This window comes from Mytilus trossulus, chromosome 13 (assembly GCF_036588685.1).
Source record: "Mytilus trossulus isolate FHL-02 chromosome 13, PNRI_Mtr1.1.1.hap1, whole genome shotgun sequence".
NCBI lineage: Eukaryota > Metazoa > Mollusca > Bivalvia > Mytilida > Mytilidae > Mytilus > Mytilus trossulus.
In genome coordinates this window covers 27,901,037-27,925,562 of record NC_086385.1, presented here as the reverse complement: position 1 = coordinate 27,925,562, position 24,526 = coordinate 27,901,037, and the positions used below count along the sequence as shown (strand labels likewise).

At 32.7% G+C, this 24,526-nt stretch overlaps 1 protein-coding gene across 1 annotated transcript; it reads left to right on the top strand.

Annotated features, from left to right (window-relative positions):
- The first annotated feature begins 8,323 nt into the window (after nucleotides 1-8,323).
- Nucleotides 8,324-23,271, top strand: LOC134694214 (mucin-2-like). Its single transcript, XM_063555211.1, has 9 exons — nucleotides 8,324-8,381; nucleotides 9,179-14,689; nucleotides 15,059-15,171; nucleotides 16,446-16,504; nucleotides 18,156-18,319; nucleotides 18,755-18,911; nucleotides 20,235-20,358; nucleotides 22,869-22,958; nucleotides 23,215-23,271. The coding sequence occupies exons 1-9, from the start codon at nucleotides 8,324-8,326 to the stop codon at nucleotides 23,269-23,271; spliced, it is 6,333 nt and encodes a 2,110-aa protein (XP_063411281.1).
- Nucleotides 23,272-24,526: the final 1,255 nt, after the last annotated feature.

Here is a 24,526-nt window from a genome sequence, read left to right as displayed (position 1 = left end):
TTTAAAAAAAAATAAGTCAGATCAAGGAAAAAGACCACCGATAAGGTGAATGTAAAGACTGAATATGTTTACAGAGTTTTAATTATGGACACTTTGAAGAAAATGGGTAAGCCACAATCGATGGAGGAATCAGTGTGTTGGTCGCTGCTGGCATGAAACTATGGAAGATGGAAAGTAAATTTAAACTAGGACTTGTTTTCCTGAAATACATGTAAGTTAACGTAGATTAGTCTCACAATCTTTTCTTTACTTAGCTATGAAAGTTCGATTTTTTTATCTTGTTTATATATTATTCTTTTTTTTTAAACTTCACCTCGAATGCATATTTCATCCCTTTTCTGTGTCTGTGTTTTAATTAAATGTGTAGAAAAAGAAGTTGTCTTTACTACTTACTACATGTACATTATACTTTGTTATTTCCTTGTTTGCTAGTTCGATGATGCCATGAAAGACATGCAGTGTTATAACAAATTTCAAAACCAAATTTAATGCCCTTGTTTAAGCTCCTTCCGTTATATGTTTGTCCATGATATGAAGCGATTCACTATGGTGAAAACACTACTGCAATATTGACGAAAAACGTCATTTATTGCTAAACGTCTCTATAAATTATTAGCTGTGTACTCCCTCTTAGTCTTATGTCAAGGTGAATATTATTATTGTATCATGGGTTTTTATGATATTACAAGTAAGAACTTCACAATTTCTATAGAAAAGGCACTTATTGAACGAATAATTATGACCCGCAAATACAGATGATCTGGCAATACGGGTTGATTGGTTGCTAGTTGCTAAACATGTGAAGATATATCTCCTCTCCGAAGCAACAGAGATCACTCCCAAATTTGGTACGTTTGTGTTGCTTAGTTTTTATTTTTCCATGTTGTGTTTGATGTACGATTGTTTGTCTTAATTCTTTATTACCCATGACATTGTCCGGTTATTTATGAGTTTGAATGTTAATCTGATACCTTTCGCCCCTCTTCTTGACATTCTGCATTATTTTCGTCGTCCTTATTCTGACCGGACTTTGTTGCAAATTTATACATCTAGAACAGCCAAGCAGACACCCCACTTTAGCAATGGCTTTACTATCGGTTATAAGACCAAGAGTGATCATGTTTATAATCTACAGTCAACCTTGCAACATCTTTTCACTGACATTTTACTTAACATAAAAACATCAGACCGGTTAAACATTGCTACGTGTGGGCATAATTAGATTATCTCCCATTTATCAAAGACAAGACAAAAAATAAATGGAATAATAGAAGCATTCCCAAATACACAATTTGTATTTGAGATCCACGTACAAAATGTATAATACGTTTAATTCATTAAAAGTTTCAGAATCTGTTTTATACAAGTTTGTGTTTTGTATTTGTTTTGCGGAGAAGTAGCTAGCTTCAAATTGAAGTTTGAACAACATCAACTTATAAAATGGCTTTGTACTTGGGTGAAATTAAAAAAAAACTAGAACTTTGAATTGGTAATAAAAGTCAAAAAGCATTAGTTAAGGAAAAAAATAAGCTAAAATATTGATAGGTAATTGAGCTCCTTTTCGAGATACATGTACATGTATACAAGTTTTAAAAAAATGCGAGAAATCTTAAAGACTGACCATGACTTTTACCTGATATTTACATTGGTATTCATTTGGGTATCAAATTTATTAAAAGAAATCTTGAACCTGCGTAAATTTAAATCGTTGTAATGGGGCAAACTGTTTTATAATGTATCGAAGGAAAACAAAACAATGAGTTAGAATGAAGCGCACCCGGGCTAAAATCAAAATATACGTCGGTCAACGCTTTTACACCCCAATGATATTACAAAAATAGCATTCAATTCTTAAATGATACGATTGTTTATAAATCTTGAATTAAACGTAGGAATAATTTTTCGAAACACCCCTTTGGCTTTAAAGACTGTTGTTTAGGATAAAACTATAATGTTGTCCAATCGCTATCATTGTAAATATTTTTTTTAGTAAATTGAATTTGTTGCTTTTTTACTTTCTATATTCTACTGATGATCTCATTGTCACCGAGTTACACTTTTTTTACACATCGAAAGTCTGGTTACAGTTCAGGATATTTCATATTGTGAATATAATTTGAAAGTTTGAAATTTTTTAAGATACATTATTTTTACAGTAATTATCACGTGAACAATTACATTATTCCGTTTCTAAACTTAACATTTTGTTTTCCCCAAGCTAGATGATAGTAACTGAGTATTCCATGCATACCAATCATTACTGGAGCAACAATTTAAGTATTGAATGCTTCTTTTTGTAACTTCATTGGGTTGTAAAAGCGTTTACCAAAGTACATTTTGTATGTAGCGCGATTTCTTGTTAACATTATTTTACATTTATCATGTCGGGATCTTGTATAGCTAAAACTGAGCTTTATGGTCTTAGCGTATAGCCGAAGACCGTACGTTGACCTTATATAGTTGATTTGTTTTGGTGTCATTTGATTTCTTGTTGACAATTGTTTCATAAGCAACCATACCACATCTTTTCAATTTTATATCACCTATAGTAGGAATGGTAGATTTTGTATTAAATATACACCGGTTCTCTATGTATTACATGTAATCTGAACATAACTTCAAATCCACTTGCACACACCTGATCAAACATATATATATAATATATATATTTGCATTTATAAGTACTTCTACACAGCTATCTATACGTATTGCCTTATTCAAACATAAATTTAACCATTTTCAACTTGTTTTTGAAAATGTATTTAATCATATTCAATTATATATTGTGTGTATTTTACATAACTATTAGGATGTTACAGCTGGTATTGTGTAATTTTGTGCTTGACCTCCTCATTTGGAAAAAAAGACTACTGTTAATGTAGTAATACATTGTACCTTCAGTAGTAAAAAAGAGAGGTGATATATACCAGAGAACATTCAAACTCGTAAACTAAAAAAATAAACAGACATCGCCATGACTAGAAAAGAAAGGACAAACCGACAAACAATAGTATACACAACACAACATAGAACAAGAATGTGTCCAAAGTACACGGATGTCCCTCTCGCACTATCATTTTCTATGTTCATCGGACTGTGACAATAAGGTAAAAAATCTAATTCACCATTTAAATTTGGAAGATCATAGCAAAGTTAACATATGTATAAAGTTTCATGTTAATTGCCCCTCAACTTCATTACAAACTACCTTGACCAAAGACTTTAACCTGAACTACGAGATAGAACGGACGAACAGACGGACGAACGAACGAACGGACGCAGTGACCAGAACAGATAATGCCCCTCTACTATTGTCGGTGGGACATAACAATAAAGAATACGAAAGACTAAACGTAAAACAATTCAAAAGAAAATACTAACCTAATTTATGTACAAAAAATTAACGAAAAACAAATATCTAACACATCAACAAACGACAACCACTGAATAACAAGCTCCTGACATGGGACAGTCACATACATACAAAAATGTTAGCATGTCCCAAACTCTCCCTTACCTGGGACAGTGGTGTAACAGTTAAACATAAGAACGAACTAAAAATCAGTTGAAAAATACTTTATTCATTAGTTGGATACACATAGAAAAGAAGCGTTAAGTGGATTTAGACGTTTGGCGGGAAAGTCGGTGGTTAGGTTCAAGGAAATGGTGTTTTCTAAAACACCCCTATCCAGAAAATAGTATATTCGCTCTGGGGTATATAAGAGAGTGAGAAACGGCACTCGAGGCTGTCGGTATATTTTTTTTAGTTTATCCTGACTTTTTTTACATAAATTGTCATCCTGACTTTTTTTTTTCAAGTATCTCATCCTGCCCTCTTTTTTTTTTACTCAAAACGCCTGTCCTGCCTATTTTTTTTTCAAATTTCGGCATTTCGCAGTATGTAGCGGTTTTCAAAATAATAGACAATACATGCAACTTACCACTATCTTGTTTGGCAGGTGGGGTAATATAATATAGTTTTTACAAGTTACCACAATAATTAAGTTTGGTTTAAATAATGCCCAACAGTTTAAGTGGACTTCGAAGATGTTTCAAAAGGTAATAGACGACAACGGACGACGGACGCCAAGTTAAGCAAAGTTTTCAATATAAGTTAACAAGGTTATCTAAGAAGCGCAATGGTATTATGAATACACCTCATTAATAATTTAACAAAATAACAATACACGCTAGACGCTATTTGTGTTTATTTTATGGACAAGACCCGCCGTGAAAATAATCAGAAACAAAAGTAACTATGATTGTATTTTAGGGATAAATTTCAGTTGTCAAATCTCATGTCAATGTTTTCATGTAATTTTTATTACTTATAGAAGGGTGACCAAAAATTAATTTTCTGGTAATGTTCCCAATCTGCATCAAGAAATAAAAAAAATCATCTAAATTTGTAATCTGTTTGTTAACCAGTGTACACACAGAATATTCTCATCCATATCTGAGTCATTAACGACAGTAATTAAAAAAAGTCTCTGAAACTACTATCATAATAATGACAATTTCAGGATTTGAAAAAAACCCGTGCAAGCTAAGTAAAGCTGACAATCCGGTAGAATTATAGGGAGGGGATCAAAATTTTGAAGAATAAAACTACATGTTCCATTAAGAAGAGTATGTTTAGTTTCTTTATCATACATGAATTTCGTCCAGTCAAGAATACTTCTGCCTTTTATTACCTGTCTTTGTGCGTCAACCTATTTCAGTAGACTTTATAGAGGTTTATTTTTATGTCGTGGAGGTCAAACACGAGAGTTGTTGTATGTGCTCTAGTAAATGATATTTTCATAATAGTTATTTGCAAGGTCACCAACTGTTTTATTTTTTCTTTGCATCAATAGATTGAACCAATACAAGGTATAAAAGGTGCAGAAGAGACTTTGGATTTTAATTCTAATACCGATACGGTTTGTTTTAGGTCATATTTTAAAATTTCTTTACCTTTGTCATTAAAAACTCAAAAATTGACCTTCAAGTCGTGATTTGATTCAGATGCTTCACTATGGCAATAAAATGTTCAACTCCTCTTGTCATATTTTTTTATCTTGTTTTCTCTTGTTAACTTGCATTATTGGCAGCAATACTGAAGCACCACTAAGGAATGCTAAAAAAATTCGGTTGTATGTAAGTGTCAATGAAACGAGTTCAGACTTATGTTTTTTTTTAAATACCTACAATGCCACCTGATTCCTTGAAATCATTAAATTGTTTCTGTTGCCATTTTGTTCCACATACCGTTTAAATGTTCATGGCTGTATAAAAGCTAAGTCGCCACCTATAAATGATGACCGATTGTGTCTGGAAAGTTAAGTATATGAAGTACAACAAAAACAGTTGTAAGATTTAATATGACATTAGCAAATGAAGTGACCAATTACCTTTATGTTTCATAGCAAAATGTCTACAGCTCCAGGAAACATATTTCAGTATTTGAATGTCGATTGTGCACCACATCAAACTTTTTTATATCATGTATATGTTTCTTTAAGAGGAAGAAAATTATCTTTAAATAATAACTCTAAAGATTAAGCTTGAATAGTTGGTAATGCCACTCTTCAAAAACGGACAAATTTGATCAAAATCAGAAAAATAAGCTATCGTACTGTATAGACCATTTTACAACAACAAAAATGCACCAGACGATTGTTTGACGACAAGTCAAAATGTAAACTTCAGCATTTCAACTACCAATATTATAATTTATAGCAATAAAGTCCGAATGACAATACAGCTCGGTACACATGCGACTTTTCCTTACTCGGTCACCGTACTAGCAATAAATCATTTTTTTTCGCATAGATTTTAAGTTATAGCATTTAAGAAATGTGTATCGACAAATTCGTATATGATAGTTGGAAAAGAGCACCAATTTTTGAAAGGTATGATTAAATCCATTTTGTATTTTTATAACAATGAACAATGTTTTTCTATGTTATTGGTATTTTGTGCTATGTTCTTGTATTTACCGATAAATAATGTTCATTTGATGTGTGGTTTTTTCTTCGTGTCTATCGGTATGAATATAAAACAGTCCCAAAAAGAAAGAAAATATAATTGACATATATGAGGACTTTATTTTCACAATTCTTTGGATTGCTTTATATAGTCTACAACACTAGACAAAATACCTAAATTGCATAGAATCATAGATACTTTTAAAATTGAGAAAGGAAATTGGAACTGTGTCAAAATGACAACAACCTGACCATAGAGCAGACAACAGCCGAATGCCACCAATGGGTCTTTAATGTAATGAGAAACCTCTTCACCCGTGAGCGTCCTTCAGCTGGCCCCTTAAAAAAATGTATACTGACTAGTACAGTGATAATGGATGTCATACTAAGCTCCGAATTATACACAATAGACTAAAATTAAAAATTATACAAGACTAAAAAAGGCCAGAGGCTCCTGATTTGGAACAGGCGCAAAAATGCGGCGCGATTAAACATGTTTATGATATCTCAACCCTCCCCTTATAACTCTAGCCAATGTAGAAAAGTAAATGCATAACAATACGCACATTAAAATTCAGTTCAAAAGAAGTCCTAGTCCGATGCCAAGAAGTAATTGTAACAGGATGCTGTTACGAAGTCTCCCAAACAAAACTCCCATTATTAGCCATTTCCATGGTCCCATATTTTATTAGATTTGTTTTATTATCCCATACAAAAATATATAAGGTTTAGAGATGAGGTGACCCCATAGACTCGTCCCGTACAATAATAAAATATGGTTTAGGGTGGGCATCTCGACCGTTTACAAGTTCTCAAACAAGAGGGGGTAGGTGAACCATAGGGACTTACCTTTTCTTTCATTTGATCTGTTTTATTGTCCCATACAAAAATTGATATGGTTGCAAGAATATATATGGTTTAGGGGTGGGGATCTGGACTGTTTACAAGTTCTAAAACATGAGAGGGTGGGCGACCCCCAGGGATTTCCTTTTTATTTCATTTGATTTGTTTAATTGTCCCATACAAGCATATATATGGTTTAGGGGTGGGGATCTCGACCATTTACATATTAACAAACAAAAGGGGGTGGGGGTGACCCCAAGGGACTTCCATTTTATTTCATTTGATTTATTGTCCCCTGTAAGAAGATATATGGTTTAGGGGTGGGGATCTGGGCCTTTTACACGATAATAGCACATTCCCAAATTGAAAAGGGGGTGACCCCCAGGGACTTCCTTTTTATTTCATTTGATTTGATTTATTGTCCCCTGCAAGATAATATATGGTTTAGGGGTGGGGATCTGGGCCGTTTACACAATAATAGCACATTCCCAAATTGAAGGGGTGTTGGTTACCCCAAGGGACTCCCCCTTATTTCATTTGATTTGTTTTATTGGCCTGTGATCATTTCTGAAGACGGTATGTGTTTATTTCTTACGGTTTTCAAGTTAAAGTCATTTGATTTTTTTTTTAAATAAAATCCCAGAGGGTTCTATAGTTAACCCCTCCCCTCTTTATGCCCCTCAAAATACCCCTTAACAGACTTCAATGCACAAACGAAAGATTGATGGCTCCCCTAGACATGTTTAGTCTAACATATTATAAAATCTGCAGTAAATCTGACAAGCCGTTTATATTTGGAGAACCGCTGCCGACAAGTTCATTTTTAAAGTGGCGGAAGAAGAAGTGAAAGAAGAGGAAAAAGAAGAATAATAAAAATAATAAGAGCTGACCAAAAACAATAAGTCTCCAAACTTTGTTTGGGAGACTTAATTATATAAAATGACAATAGTACATAAATAACAACAGACTATTAGCAGTTTACTGACATGCCAGCTCCAGACCTCAATTAAATTGTTTGAAAGATAATGTCTTCATTATATGAATATCAGGCGCATTTAACTGATTTTACAATGTTTTACATCAATTGAAAAAATATAAATTACATTTGACTTTTAACATATTGTACGATAAAATTGAATTTAGCTACACGGACGTATTTCTGACACTCTCTTATTTATCTAAGCTACGACACTTTTTTAACACTCTGATTAACAAGTAAATTTAAGGTAGGCGGGAAACCGTCAACTGTTCTGTCAACAATTGGATTTTAATTTATTATGATAATCTGATTAATTAGGTTTATTGCATCTAATAAACCATAATTCTCTATTTGTTTTTTCAATGCATCGAAACTGTTTCTTTTAATTTACAGGCCATTTTATTTCAGTTATGATTTAGTTCTTTCAATTGTTTTAAATTATCATTTGCATTTATGCAAGATAGCGACATATTGCTTTCTACTACATGTGTACCTGTATACCTTTATCCTTGCAGGTTTGATTAAAAAAATCATGCGACCACAAATGAATTGCTGTATACCTCAAACTCTTAGTCTGATCTTAACACTGGGTGAGCATAAATCAAAATATTCATTGATATAATGACTTGTTTTAGCCAGGTAATATTTAAGTTTTATGGGTTTATAAAATTATATTTGTTCATTCAAAAGTCATTTTAACCTCATAAAACATTTTTGACAGAATATGAAATGATAACACTGAAATATTCCTATATTCACCACCTATATTGATACTTGTGTCATATTTTAGTTTGTGTAAAGAAGTATAATAATTCATAAATACTTTAAGTTTCAATAATAAAAAAATAAATCACAACAACGCTTAGTGACAACTTACAAAATGTTTTACTTCTATATTTAAGCGTCTGTATTCCTCTTTATTGAAGTTTTCCGATTATAAAACATATACAAAACCTTGCGTTTGACAATTTCAATGTATTTTAAGGTCTGATACCCTTAGTTTTTATATAAAAAAAAATCAAGGGGATAAAATAGATGCATCTACCAGAAGTATTTCAAAGAAGTGCACAACGATCGTCGAGTGTTTAGACTCCCCAGATAGGCGAACCTTTATTAAAAAAAACACCTTAAAAACAACAATTCGGCATTTAAGTGAATATACACCATGTACACATTTTAACGTGTTATAATGATATTTAAATGGTCAGAAAAGGGTTTATGATTTAAAACAAAATCATTTAATTTTGTTAGGACTTTTAAAATAAAAAAGTACGTCTATTTTCCGTATTCCTTTTTTGTATGGAAAGCTTCACAATCTCATCAGATTATCGAATAAAAGCTTTCTCGTCTTGTTTTAAAAAAAATGAGCGTTTTGTTTTTCTTATAGTGACAGCAATACTTGGAAGCAATATTAGAAGTAATGCAGGTACATCATTAGAAACACCAACAACTACATCATCTATTACAAATGAAGTTACATCATTAGAAACACACACAACGACGTCATCTATTACAAAAGAAGGTACATCATTGCAAACACCTACAACTACGTCTTCTGAAACATCGACAGCGTCATCTACTGTAACACTGACAACTGCAGAATATGTTCAACCTGTAACTGCTACAGGCAATTCATGTGTAACTTATTCCAGTAAGTCTTCTGTTACAAATGAAGGTACATCATTAGAAACACTCACTACTACGTCTTCTGTTACAAATGAAGGTACATCATTAGAAACACCGACAACTACGTCTTCTGTTACAAATGAAGGTACAGCATTAGAAACACCGACAACTACGTCTTTTGTTACAAATGAAGGTACATCATTAGAAACACCGACAACTACGTCTTCTGTTACAAATGAAGTTACATCATTAGAAACACCGACAACTACGTCTTCTGTTACAAATGAAGGTATATCATTAGAAACACCGACAACTACGTCTTCTATTACACATGAAGTTACATCATTAGTAACACCGACAACTACGTCTTCTGTTACAAATGAAGGTACATCATTAGTAACACCGACAACTACGTCTTCTGTTACAAATGAAGGCACATCATTAGAAACACCGACAACTACGTCTTCTGTTACAAATGAAGTTACATCATTAGAAACACCGACAACTACGTCTTCTATTACACATGAAGTTACATCATTAGAAACACCTACAACTACGTCTTCTGTTACAAATGAAGGTACAGCATTAGAAACACCGACAACTACGTCTTCTATTACACATGAAGTTACATCATTAGAAACACCGACAACTACGTCTTCTGTTACAAATGAAGTTACATCATTGGAAACTCACACAACAACTTCTGTTACAAATGAAGGTACATCATTAGAAACACCCACAACTACGTCTTCTGTTAAAAATGAAGTTACATCATTAGAAACACCCACAACTACGTCTTCTGTTACAAATGAAGTTACATCATTAGAAACACCCACAACTACGTCTTCTGTTACAAATGAAGGTACAGCATTAGAAACACCGACAGCTACGTCTTCTGTTACAAATGAAGGCACATCATTAGAAACACCGACAACTACGTCTTCTGTTACAAATGAAGGCACATCATTAGAAACACCGACAACTACGTCTTCTATTACAAATGAAGTTACATCATTAGAAACACCGACAACTACGTCTTCTGTTACAAATGAAGTTACATCATTGGAAACACACACAACAACTTCTGTTACAAATGAAGGTACATCATTAGAAGCACCGACAACTACGTCTTCTATTACACATGAAGTTACATCATTAGAAACACCGACAACTACGTCTTCTGTTACAAATGAAGGCACATCATTAGAAAAACCGACAACTACGTCTTCTATTACACATGACGTTACATCATTAAAAACACCGACAACTACGTCTTCTGTTACAAATGAAGTTACATCATTGGAAACACACACAACAACTTCTGTTACAAATGAAGGTACATCATTAGAAACACCGACAACTACGTCTTCTATTACACATGAAGTAACATCATTAGAAGCACCGACAACTACGTCTTCTGTTACAAATGAAGGTATATCATTAGAAATACCGACAACTATGTCTTCTATTACACATGACGTTACATCATTAGAAACACCGACAACTACGTCTTCTATAACACATGACGTTACATCATTAAAAACACCGACAACTACGTCTTCTATTACACATGAAGTAACATCATTAGAAGCACCGACAACTACGTCTTCTGTTACAAATGAAGTTACATCATTAGAAACACCGACAACTACGTCTTCTATTACACATGAAGTTACATCATTAGAAACACCGACAACTACGTCTTCTGTTACAAATGAAGGCACATCATTAGAAACACCGACAACTACGTCTTCTATTACACATGACGTTACATCATTAAAAACACCGACAACTACGTCTTCTATTACACATGACGTTACATCATTAAAAACACCGACAACTACGTCTTCTGTTACAAATGAAGGCACATCATTAGAAACACCGACAACTACGTCTTCTTTTACACATGAAGTTACATCATTAGAAACACCCACAACTACGTCTTCTGTTACAAATGAAGTTACATCATTAGAAACACCCACAACTACGTCTTCTGTTACAAATGAAGGTACAGCATTAGAAACACCGACAGCTACGTCTTCTGTTACAAATGAAGGCACATCATTAGAAACACCGACAACTACGTCTTCTGTTACAAACGAAGTTACATCATTAGAAACACCGACAACTACGTCTTCTGTTACAAATGAAGTTACATCATTGGAAACACACACAACAACTTCTGTTACAAATGAAGGTACATCATTAGAAGCACCGACAACTACGTCTTCTATTACACATGAAGTTACATCATTAGAAACACCGACAACTACGTCTTCTGTTACAAATGAAGGCACATCATTAGAAACACCGACAACTACGTCTTCTATTACACATGACGTTACATCATTAAAAACACCGACAACTACGTCTTCTGTTACAAATGAAGGTATATCATTAGAAACACCGACAACTATGTCTTCTATTACACATGACGTTACATCATTAGAAACACCGACAACTACGTCTTCTATAACACATGACGTTACATCATTAAAAACACCGACAACTACGTCTTCTATTACACATGAAGTAACATCATTAGAAGCACCGACAACTACGTCTTCTGTTACAAATGAAGTTACATCATTAGAAACACCGACAACTACGTCTTCTGTTACAAATGAAGGTATATCATTAGAAACACCGACAACTATGTCTTCTATTACACATGACGTTACATCATTAGAAACACCGACAACTACGTCTTCTATAACACATGTTGTTACATCATTAAAAACACCGACAACTACGTCTTCTATTACACATGAAGTAACATCATTAGAAGCACCGACAACTACGTCTTCTGTTACAAATGAAGTTACATCATTAGAAACACCGACAACTACGTCTTCTATTACACATGAAGTTACATCATTAGAAACACCGACAACTACGTCTTCTGTTACAAATGAAGGCACATCATTAGAAACACCGACAACTACGTCTTCTATTACACATGACGTTACATCATTAAAAACACCGACAACTACGTCTTCTATTACACATGACGTTACATCATTAAAAACACCGACAACAACGTCTTCTGTTACAAATGAAGGCACATCATTAGAAACACCGACAACTACGTCTTCTGTTACAAATGAAGGTACATCACATACAACGTCATCCGCTGTAACACCAACATTAACAGAATCTGTTACACCAGTTACTTACTCGACTACGAAATATGTTACAAATGATGGTATATCGTTAGAAACACATACGACTATGTCACATAAAACACATACAACGTCATCCGCTGTTACACCAACATTAACAGCATCTGTCACACCAGTAACTTCTACAGACACATCATCTGTAACTAATTCGACTACGGAATCTGTTACAAATGATGGTACATCGTTAGAAACACATACGACTACGTCACCTAAAACACATACAACGTCATCCGCTGTAACACCAACATTAACAGCATCTGTCACACCAGTAACTTTTACAGGCACATCATCTGTAACTTATTCGACTACGGAATCTGTTACAAATGATGGTACATCGTTAGAAACACATACGACTACGTCACCTAAAACACAAACAACGTCATCCGCTGTAGCACCAACATTAACGGCATCTGTTACACCAGTAACTTACTCGACTACGAAATATGTTACAAATGATGGAACATCGTTAGAAACACATACGACTACGTCACCGAAAACACGTACAACGTCATCCGCTGTAACACCAACATTAACGGCATCTGTTATACCAGTAACTCATTCAGACACTTCATCTGTAACTTATTCGACTACGGAATTTGTAACAAATGCTGGTACATCGTTAGAAACACATACGACTACGTCACCTAAAACACATACAAAGACATCTGCTGTAACACCAACATTAACGGCATCTGTTACACCAGTAACTTCTACAGGCACATCATCTGTTAATTATTCGACTACGGAATCTGTTACAAATGATTGTACATCGTTAGAAACACATACGACTATGTCACCGAAAACACATACAACGTCATCCGCTGTAGCACCAACATTAACGGCATCTGTTACACCAGTAACTTACTCGACTACGAAATCTGTTACAAATGATGGAACATCGTTAGAAACACATACGACTACGTCACCGAAAACACATACAACATCATCCTCTGTTATATCAACATTAACGGCATCTGTCACATCAGTAACTTCTACAGGCACATCATCTGTAAATTATTCGACAACGGAATCTGTTACAAATGATGGTACATCGTTAGAAACACATACGACTACGTCACATAAAACACATACAACGTCATCCGCTATAACACCAACATTAACGGCATCTGTCACACCAGTAACTTCCACAGACACATCATCTGTAACTTTTAAGACTACGGAATATATTACAAATGATGGTACATCGTTAGAAACACATACGACTACGTCACCTCAAACACATACAACGTCATCCGCTGTAACACCAACACTAACGGCATCTGTTACACCAGTAACTTCTACAGGCACATCATCTGTAAATTATTCGACTACGGAATCTGTTACAAATGATGGTACATCGTTAGAAACACATACGACTACGTCACATAAAACACATACAACGTCATCCGCTGTAGCACCAACATTAACGGCATCTGTTACACCAGTAACTTACTCGACTACGAAATATGTTACAAATGATGGAACATCGTTAGAAACACATACGACTACGTCACATAAAACACATACAACGTCATCCGCTGTAACACCAACATTAACGGCATCTGTTACACCAGTAACTTCTACAGGCACATCATCTGTAAATAATTCGACTACGGAATCTGTTACAAATGATGGTACATCGTTAGAAACACATACGACTACGTCACATAAAACACATACAACGTCATCCTCTGTAACACCAACATTAACGGCATCTGTCACACCAGTAACTTCCACAGACACATCATCTGTAACTTTTAAGACTACGGAATATATTACAAATGATGGTACATCGTTAGAAACACATACGAGTACGTCACCTCAAACACATACAACGTCATCCGCTGTAGCACCAACACTAACGGCATCTGTTACACCAGTAACTTCTACAGGCACATCATCTGTAAATTATTCGACTACGGAATCTGTAACAAATGATGGTACATCAGTAGGAATATCTCTATCTACTTCCTCTATTACCCACACAGCACCGTCCAAAACTGCAACAACTGTTAAGCCTACTTTTCCTACATCACCAGTTATACCGACAACAACTGATCCCGAACCATCTACTAAACCCCCAGATACAAGTAAGTGTATTATTCTTACAATGGACTTTTTTATAATTTCGGTTTGCAAATGTTAACTTACATAAGAACGATATAAATTCCATTCTAAATTATGAAGCTTTGAAGTTACAAGATTAGTCCATTATCCTATGATGATAATACTGTACACGCAATGAAACGATTTCTATGATTTTCCGTTTGTCTTATAATTGGAATCATAATTTATGTAACACACACACAATTAACCGGGAGTGTTTTTTTTAACCTTTTTTTCTTTACATGTTTATATGCAGCTGCTTACTAGTATGCATTGGATTGTGTAAATTTACTGCAATACACGTCGTAAAAAAGAGAGCAGTTTTAAAGTAATCGTCCATTTATTATTTTAAGGTGTACAAGTAGAGGTGGAAATTAATATATTCTTGCAAGGGACTTTTCCAGGATCGCTAAATGATTCTACATCAAGCGATTTCATAACGATGAAAATTAAACTTACTCCTCCGGTAAGCTGATATTTATCATTAAGTAGAGTTAAATCAGTGTCACAACATTTATTTTATACATATGAAACAACATGCATTGTCTCAAAATATATATACAAGGAGTAACGGGTCTGTCTCGTTCACATTGGTCATGTTGGTCTTTGTGCGTACATGTACATGTGATTAATAAACATCGTCATCAAACTAATTATCAAAGGTACTAGGATTATACGCTAGCCGCCCGTTTCGTTTACATAAGACTCATCAGTGACGCTCATATCAAAATATTTATAAAGCCAACAAGTACACAATTTAAGAGCATTGACGATCCAAAAATTCCAAAAAATTGTGCCAAATACGGCTAAGGTAATCATTGCCTGGGATTAGAAAATCCTTAGTTTAAAAAAGAAATAAAGTTTTGTAAACTGGAAATTCATAAAAATTACCACATTATTAATATTCATGTCAACAAGTGTTGACTACTGGGCTGGTGACACCCTGGGGGAAAAACGTCCACCAGCAGTGGCATCGACCCAGTAGTGTAAATAGTTATCAATGGTACCAATATTATAATTTAGTACACAAGACGCGCGTAACAACTTTAATGAGGAGCCGACTTACTATTTCGACCATGCTGACTTATTTGTGGAACTTGTCTTGATGATATATTTTGCATTTATTTTTTCTCCATCTATCATAGTTTAGGGATAATAAGTAAAAATGAAGAAAAAATGTATTTCATCATTAAATAGTCGTAATACCACCATTGATTGTCCATATTAGTCTATGTTAAATTTGCACAAAATTGTGCGGAATTTATTTTTAAACATTTTGAGGCCCTGTCAGATTTTCTCTATTTCAAACAGCTGTCAAAGTAATAGACAAAAAATGGCATTTTCACGCTAAAATATTGCCTAGTAGTTTTAGAGGAGTACTTTTTGTAAAATTTATCTAGTGAGTAGTGGCATCATTGCCAATGATCAAACTATCAACAAATGACGATGATGTTATTAGAAGCTCCAACATATTATCAGCATTCATTAAAATCAACGGAAAACACTCACTGATTTTGAGATAAAGAACAGCATAACTATGTTCATTTGGCTTTTGGGTGTTATATTTTATGCTGTGGACGTACTTATGTCGTTTCATAAAAAGATACCCAGATATTATATGTTTTTTTTCTATATGATAAGTTGTAATTAGTAGAAAAAAAAGCTTCCCCACAGCAATCCAACATACAATATGCCTACACTTCAGATAATAAATAACTTATGTGGTCCATTTTTTTGTAGTTGTTCAACCAGTATAGTAGTATATTAGGATTTGTAGACGTAAACATATACAGATTTACGTATGTATATTAATAAAAACCTTTACAGCTCAAATATGATCGAGCCCATATATTGCTTAGTTTAGATTTTTAGTTATTAGTTATAAATTTTAGTTAGTATAGATCAAATGTTAAAATTTTAATCAAATCGTACTGATTGAATGTGACAGCTAGTTATGCGATAACTGTATTGATTTTTAGTTATTAGTTATAAATTTTAGTTAGTATAGATCAACTGTTAAAATGTTAATCAAATCGTACTGATTGAATGTGACAGCTAGTTATGCGATAACTGTATTGATTTTTGGGCTCAAACGACACTAATTGGGTGTTGAATGGTTGCATATCTAGTCTTAGAGCCGCCAGTAAACGTGTATTTGTGATCATAAAATCACTAATAGATGCCGTTGGGGCTTAAAATACAATGTTGTATTGCTCACTTATTAAAACTGAAAGCAAACAACGTCAACTCATACATTTAAACTATGTCATATGCCATCTGCACATGAAGATATAAAGAGCTCGCAATCTTCAGTGAAGCTGACACTATATAGTTAAAAAAGTAAAAAAGAAGATATCTTTTGTTTTTTCGTGTGTTTTTTTACTTCAACAGTATGTTAAGGGTTTTATAAATGATTATAAAACCCTTAACATACTGTTGAATTTAATAAAATGAAAATATGTATTAATTTTGATTTTTGTATTTAATGCGAATAGATATCTGCCTGACAAACCTGTAAAACGGAGAAAAAGAAACACAAATCCGACGTAAGTACAGAAATACAAAATATTAAAGTTTGCCCTCCGTTATATCAAGGATTTCTTCGAAGTTTTAGAAAATAATAAACTTACATTTTCGAAAAATTATATAAACAAAAAGAGAATCACAAAAATATAATGAACTCCGTGGAAAAATCAAAACGGAAACTGGGTAATCAAATGGCAAAATTTAAAGCTCAAACACATCAATAGAACGGATAACAACTTTCATATATCTGAATAGATATAGGCATTTCTTAAAAAAACCATTTTAAATGCATCAATCAAGAAATATTAACTTTTGATTTAATTTGAATTTACAGAATTATTTAATGAATTTAATGATCATTTATGTAAAGTAAATTGCCTTTTGTTGCTGCTTTTCAAATGAAAATGCATGACATTTTCCGACTGTATTCGTGTGGACAAATCAATTTGTAAAATTTATTAGTCTGAACTTTGTCATAAATTGGCAGAGGTCGTTACCGAATATTTTGAACCAGCTTGTAGCAGTTTTAAACACCAATATGTTAACCGATATTGATACAGATGCTTGCATAGAATAAAGCAATATACAACATAATCATTACATTTGCAATACACTGGACATGGAGAAAACATTCAACAAGTGCGATTGTAACAATGAAAATGTGACATCAATCAGAAGAAAAAATGAACACACATTATAATATATTCATTATAAATTGAATCTGGTGCAGAATAAGGTAACGGAAATGTTATTACATATAAAACCTTCTGGTTTATAAAATCCCAATGTAGTTAATGTGTTTGCATCTACTTAAAACATTTTCGCCGTTTTCGCAATTTATTCACTTTATCTTTGCATTCAGTTAATAGCGAAACGTTGTTAAATCATCTATGAAGTTTTTGAATGTAAATATATCACTTTCAGTTTAGAAGTTGGATACAAAGTAAAAGTTGAACCATTCACCCATGATTTCGGTAATCAAACATTTTTAGACATAGCTGAAGAGACAAAACAAATACTTATCAATGGGACATTTGAGGATTTTACTATAACTGGAGAAAACGTAACGGAAAGTAGAATGGAATCAGGTAAGATATATATACACAATGCATAAAGTAATTTATGATACTCAAGGTATCACTTAAAAAAAGTTATCTATATTTGTATGTCTGTTCAAGTTGCATGTGTTCCTTGTTTTGCTTTTTATTTTCTTTTGTTCTTGCTAATTTATAATAAATGTATTTCTGCTTTAGATGACAAAACATAAAGTATGATTCAATTTTATTTAGCATTGCAAAGTTTATATAATATTCCTAACTTCAATTATTTATTTGCAATTCAATACCAAATTAGTAATGATTTTTTAAAAACTGAAAATTGTCATTTGCTTGAAAAGAGTTAAAAGATTTGTACTATGATACCTTTTTTGCAATCACTACAATGGAAACTGTAAAGCAAACACACAATATAGTTTGTTCGCGTTTAGTTTTATCTGTTATATAAATGAATCAATATTATTTTAGAAATAAAGAAACAAAGCAGTACTGACAAACGGGATGAATTATTGTGTGGTATTGGGTATTACTTAAAAACTAATACGTGCATATCAAACTGCTATGGAGTTGAATGTGAACATGATGGGCACTGTTTTATTGACAACAAAGGTCAAGCATTGTGTCGGTATGTAAACCATCAATGAAATAATAATCAATTATCGCAAAATAAGAATTAACAAATCAAATATATATTAAATATCATCTTTAACAAAAAGGCATTGGTTTATGGATTTGTGTACCACATACCTCTCAAGTTGTTTACCAATCGTGCATGTAATAAGATGACCAAAGCAACGGTTTTAGACTGTATTTGTAGAAAGGATAGTACATTTTTTTTTTATTAACAACGACGTTGTTTACTGTGCCCAGATATTTAGATACGAGCCGGATAACCTTATCGATCCTTTGTTAACACTTATTCTAAAAGTTTACGAATCTAACACTGAAGTTTAATCTTTAAAAGAAATATTTAAAAACGGAAAATATAATTTAAAGAACTAATTAGGATACACTCATGGTATACTGCCATCTTATAAATTATCATTGCACAATCGGTGAATTTCTTTTCCTAAATTTATACATGTTATGAATAGATATAAAAATTGTAAAGTGGTAAAGGGTTATCTTCGTGCAACGTGATCGCCGTTTTTTATTTCACATTCAACGTGTTTTTACTTTTTTATTTGACGTGCAGTCGTGCAAAACGGATGCCTCGTTCAACGTGTTCTGCTTACTAGTATTTAATTTTACGTGCATCGTGATTTTCAAAGTCTTATTTTGCGGGCTCGGTATTTTCCAAATAAAATTCAAACACTTGGCAGGGGTTGTCAATAAATACTTTTTTTAAAAGTCGAAAAATAATTATATCATAAATGTGTACATGTATACTAAATCGGGAATATCAAGTAAACAAAGAGTTAATATATAAAAGGAGACAGTGACTCAGTCACAAAAGGTTCACATAAAAGTATTTATTTTACGTGCAATGTTCATTACATAAATTATTTCACGTTTAACGTGAAACTATATTTTATTTTACGTTTTTTTTTTCGTGCAAGAACCCCCCTTTATCACCCTCTATAATTCCGCAATGCCTAAAACCGCCCCTAGTTACATGTGTTTTGAATTAATGGGGAACATGTGTTGTTTATTATTTCAGTAGAGTGTGATTTTTTATCGCATTGTTTTCCTTTAACCTTTTATTATGGCACAGTTTAAGTGAGGACGAAGAAGTTAAAATTATGTGTCAAAATGGTTAGGGCAATGTTTTAATAGAAATGTATCTGTAAAAAAAGAAAGATTACAACTAAAAACCAAAACGAGCATGCACCTTGTAGTATTCACATTTTACGCAGTTGCAATGTGCAGCAGATGGTAATCAAATTTAACGAACTAACGAGGTAAGTTTGTGAAATTTTAACAAACTATATCTTTTCTATTGTCACAGATGCTCACAGATTGGAGACTTCATCATTTCTGGATCGAAATGTGAAATTCAAACAGAAAAGCTGGCTTTGGAGTCTAAGTATATAATTGCTATAACTGCTACTATCGGTACAGTCCTTAGTATTGTAATAATGATTACTTGTTTTCTGTACTATTTAAAGAGACGAAAAGTGAAAAGTATGACAAAGGCCATTGAGTCCGTGTACGTATTTTTATGTTCTATGATGTAAACATGCATACAAATGATAGCAATTGGTTTGGAACAAGTCAGCTGGCTTTTGAAAAAATCACCTATGACTTTTATTGAAAAATTATTATTCCTTCTTTTACTCTTCCTACATGTCCTACGTGTTAAAAGTCCGTGATATTTAAAAAGAAAAACAAATATTGCCTTCAGTGAATAACCTTCTTATGTTCTGATTAAGGCTACAGTGATGACTATAGCATGTATATTATGTAGAATGTAGAACAAACATATTATATAACCATGATATCATATGAATGTTTCCAGCTTGATCTTCACAATTTACAAAACATTTTTTTAGTGGCGATGTAGAGGATATGAGTCAGTTTCGTCCGAGTAGTATTAGAGGAAGTTTTTATAATCCAATGGATATGTATGCGTCTGTTTATAAAAGCCAAGATAAAGAATCCAAACACCAGAAGGAGATTGATATTTCAAATGATTGCACAAACAAAGTACGTTGCATTTGATGTATATATAAGCACCCACGATATTTTTCATACAATTACATCTTAGTATCTTCACATTGCTATCAACATAATTAATGTTGTCAATATAATTTGCGACAAATGAATGAAATACAAACCAACATGCTATTTTCCATAGAAATAAATAGTTAACATAATATTTTTTTGATTTGTCAAATGAGTTAAATATACAGTCGTTTTCACAAAGAGTTATTATTAATGGAAACATACGTGTAATCGCTAATGCACTTGATAAACTATTAAGGCAAAAACAAAGATGTTGTAGGCATATCCATGTGTGTCTACCAAACTGGTGATAAGATTTTAACTATAGCTGCTAAACGAAACAGTTGTGGTTTAGGAATATATGTTCGGGTGGACCCAAAATATGGAAGTTTCATGAGCATGACTTCCGAAGCATATTTTTGTGAGTGTTTTGCATTTTTGAAAATGATTTAAATTGTCTTTTACATGTTTTAATTAAAAATCTACAACAACAGTTTTTGTTAATATTTTTAATTTTGATATTCATGAAAGTATAAAATATAAATCTTTGCAAATCTTTGCACATTACAACCTATCTGTTTTATGTTAGATTGTATAATCAAAGTCACATAAATACATTGTGTTCGCCATGTTATCTTGGAATGAGTTTCGAAGTACACATGCTAAAACAGGTAATATCTCAAGTATATATACACCTGGAAAAAAGTATTGCAACACCAAATTGAAATTAGAATTTAGAAAACACTTTTTATTTTTTTGTGATATAGTTTGGTACAATAGAATTAGTTAAACATTATTTAAATATCACCTGAGTTTACTCAATAAATATCGACTCGATAAGTTATTATTTGCACATGCAGCTACTGTACCCGTAAACAGCAAAACAGGTGTTTTAATCCTCATTGTTTTCAACACTTTAAATAACCAAGTTTTTGAAGTTATGTGATTGACACCTTGTAATGGGTCCTCGACAACTCTTAACTGCAGCAAGATGGCAGATTATCAGCATGAGCGAAGCAGGGATGTCGCTGTAACAATTGCATGTATTGTTGGTCATCACCATTCCACTATACCATTTGCTAGGGAAATTTAGGCATAATGAAGGTTGGTCAGAAGGAAATCCATTGCAAACAATACAATTCTAAAAAGAGAGAGGTGGGTATACAGGAGCCTTTTAACAAGAACTGTTTGAGATCGACTCATCGCTACTGGTTATCGTTCGATAAGACCATTTCTGATACCTTTTCTTACGAACAGAAACACAGTTTTCCATATCCCATGTAGTGCAGAGCTCGCCAAAGTTGAAAATTAGCATTGTGGAGGAAAATCCATTGATCAATAGAATTCGGTTCATCTTTCTTGGCCCGATTTGAACTATATCGAGCATATATGGGACATTATTGGGCGTAAAGTGCGCGAAAGGACACCACAGTTCAAACACACCATGAAATAAACAATGTCCTTCATCAGAAATGGTTGCTGCTACCTTAGAATCAAATTAGTCGATTTATGGCAGGAATCAGAAGACGTTTTGATGCGGTTATCCGTTTGAATGGAGGCTGCGCACACAGTACTAAGTCTTTGGCGTAAAACGATCACTCATGATGTGAACAGTCTTCGGAAGATTAATTTTAAAATGTCTGACATTGTAATGTTCGACTACAGTAATAGTTGTAAAATGCATTTTTTTTGTACAAAAAACACTTCATTTTGTTATCAAAATTGTGGTCATATAAATAATTTTTTTTAAAACATTTTTTGTTCGTTTAAATGCCAATGTTATCATAAACTATATTTGAAGAATATTCTACAAATATTTTACTATATTTCATCCAAAAAAAGAGGTTAATTTTTCAAGTTTTAAAAAAATCAAGGTGTTGCAATACTTTTTTTCATGTGTATATATGTTCTTTTTCAGATTTATACGAATACTGACTATATGATTAATGAAGGTGAAGTGTTGATGTCTCCGTGGTATCAAAGTACAGAAATGTTTAATGGAAAAGAGGTGAGAAACATGAGAGAATCTCCAATGGAAAAGAGAGAGAGAGAGAGAGAGAGAGAGAGAGAGAGAGAGAGAGAATTTATTTAAGGTTGATGATAACATGTGAGCTGTATGTTGTCATTAAATCATGTCGAATTCAAAATAAAATAAAGATATCCTTCATTAGTTCTTTGATAAGTTATTTCCCGAAAGTATACAACCATACACGATGTTGTTTATTTTTATTTTTTTTTATCAATATTTCTGTTTATTTTTTCAGTTCACAATTAAAAGACCAAGGATCATTCTAAACCGAACATCCATGTATGAATGCTAGCTGGAGTATGACGAAAAACAATTTGAAAAAGGCATATAAAACTTCTCACACCATTGGCATACTGTTGCGATGTAGTATAACAAAAACTAATATATTATGGTTTGAACGATAAAGATTAACCTTATTTTTATTCACTTGTAAATTATCACAAATATATACATGCCTATAACGTTATAAGTATATACTGGCAGTTTATAGCAATGTCACAATGTAAGCAGTTTATGAGGACCTTGGTCGTAATCTACCACATATTGTTGTTATTTGTTTATTAATAAAATTATCTGCAAAATCAAAAACCTGCATACAAGTAATTTGTTAGGTCAACCTATTACAGGTAGGATTAATCATTTTGATATGCACAAAAACAGTATACGTACAAGATATGTATTGGTTGTTTTTATTATTATTTGCCAATTAACAGATTGTTAATATTAATAATCTCAATTTAAATGAGATTCAAGATGTTTAAGTAAGAGGTACATGCAATTTAGATATGATTTTTATGGAATGCTACATATAAACGGTTAAAGTAAGAACCTATAAGAACTTATCAAATCAAAAGATATTTCCTGAACGAACACAATTAACATTAATGAAACTTAGTGATAATAAATTAGTTTTGAGCAGGATTTTTAAAATATTAATAGGGAACAAGGATTTTGTAATATTTTTGCTTTACATCTAATTATTGAAGATGACAATCAGCATTCGAACAACGGCAAGCATAGTTGAATTATTCCATAAAACATATATTTATTAATTATTATAAATACAGAAAACAAATGGTCTTGGCTTCTATCTATTGAATATAATGAAATATGAAACACTGTGATTGCAATGTGTTATATATAATGTATAATAAGAAACCAATTGGTTTGTTAAATCCATATTATTATAAATATTATCGTTATTGATTTTTGTATGTTTTTTGTTCGTTCGTGTATTATTATAAAAACAAAGTTGAGAATGGAAATTGAGAATGTCTCAAACAGTAAGATCAACATGTACTACAAAGATACTGTACTACGTAAACATTAAACTATTATGCAACTTGGAACTGTTTATTTTTCCAGATCACTCGAGTTCATGCTTGTAAAGGTTGCGTAAATATTGCTCAATCTTTAAAAGGTACCAGGATTATAATCTAATACGGCAGACGCGCGTTTCGTCTTCTTAACACTCATCAGTGACGCTCAGATTAAAAAAAGTTATAAATCCAAACAAATACAAAGTTGACGAGCATTGAGGACCCAAA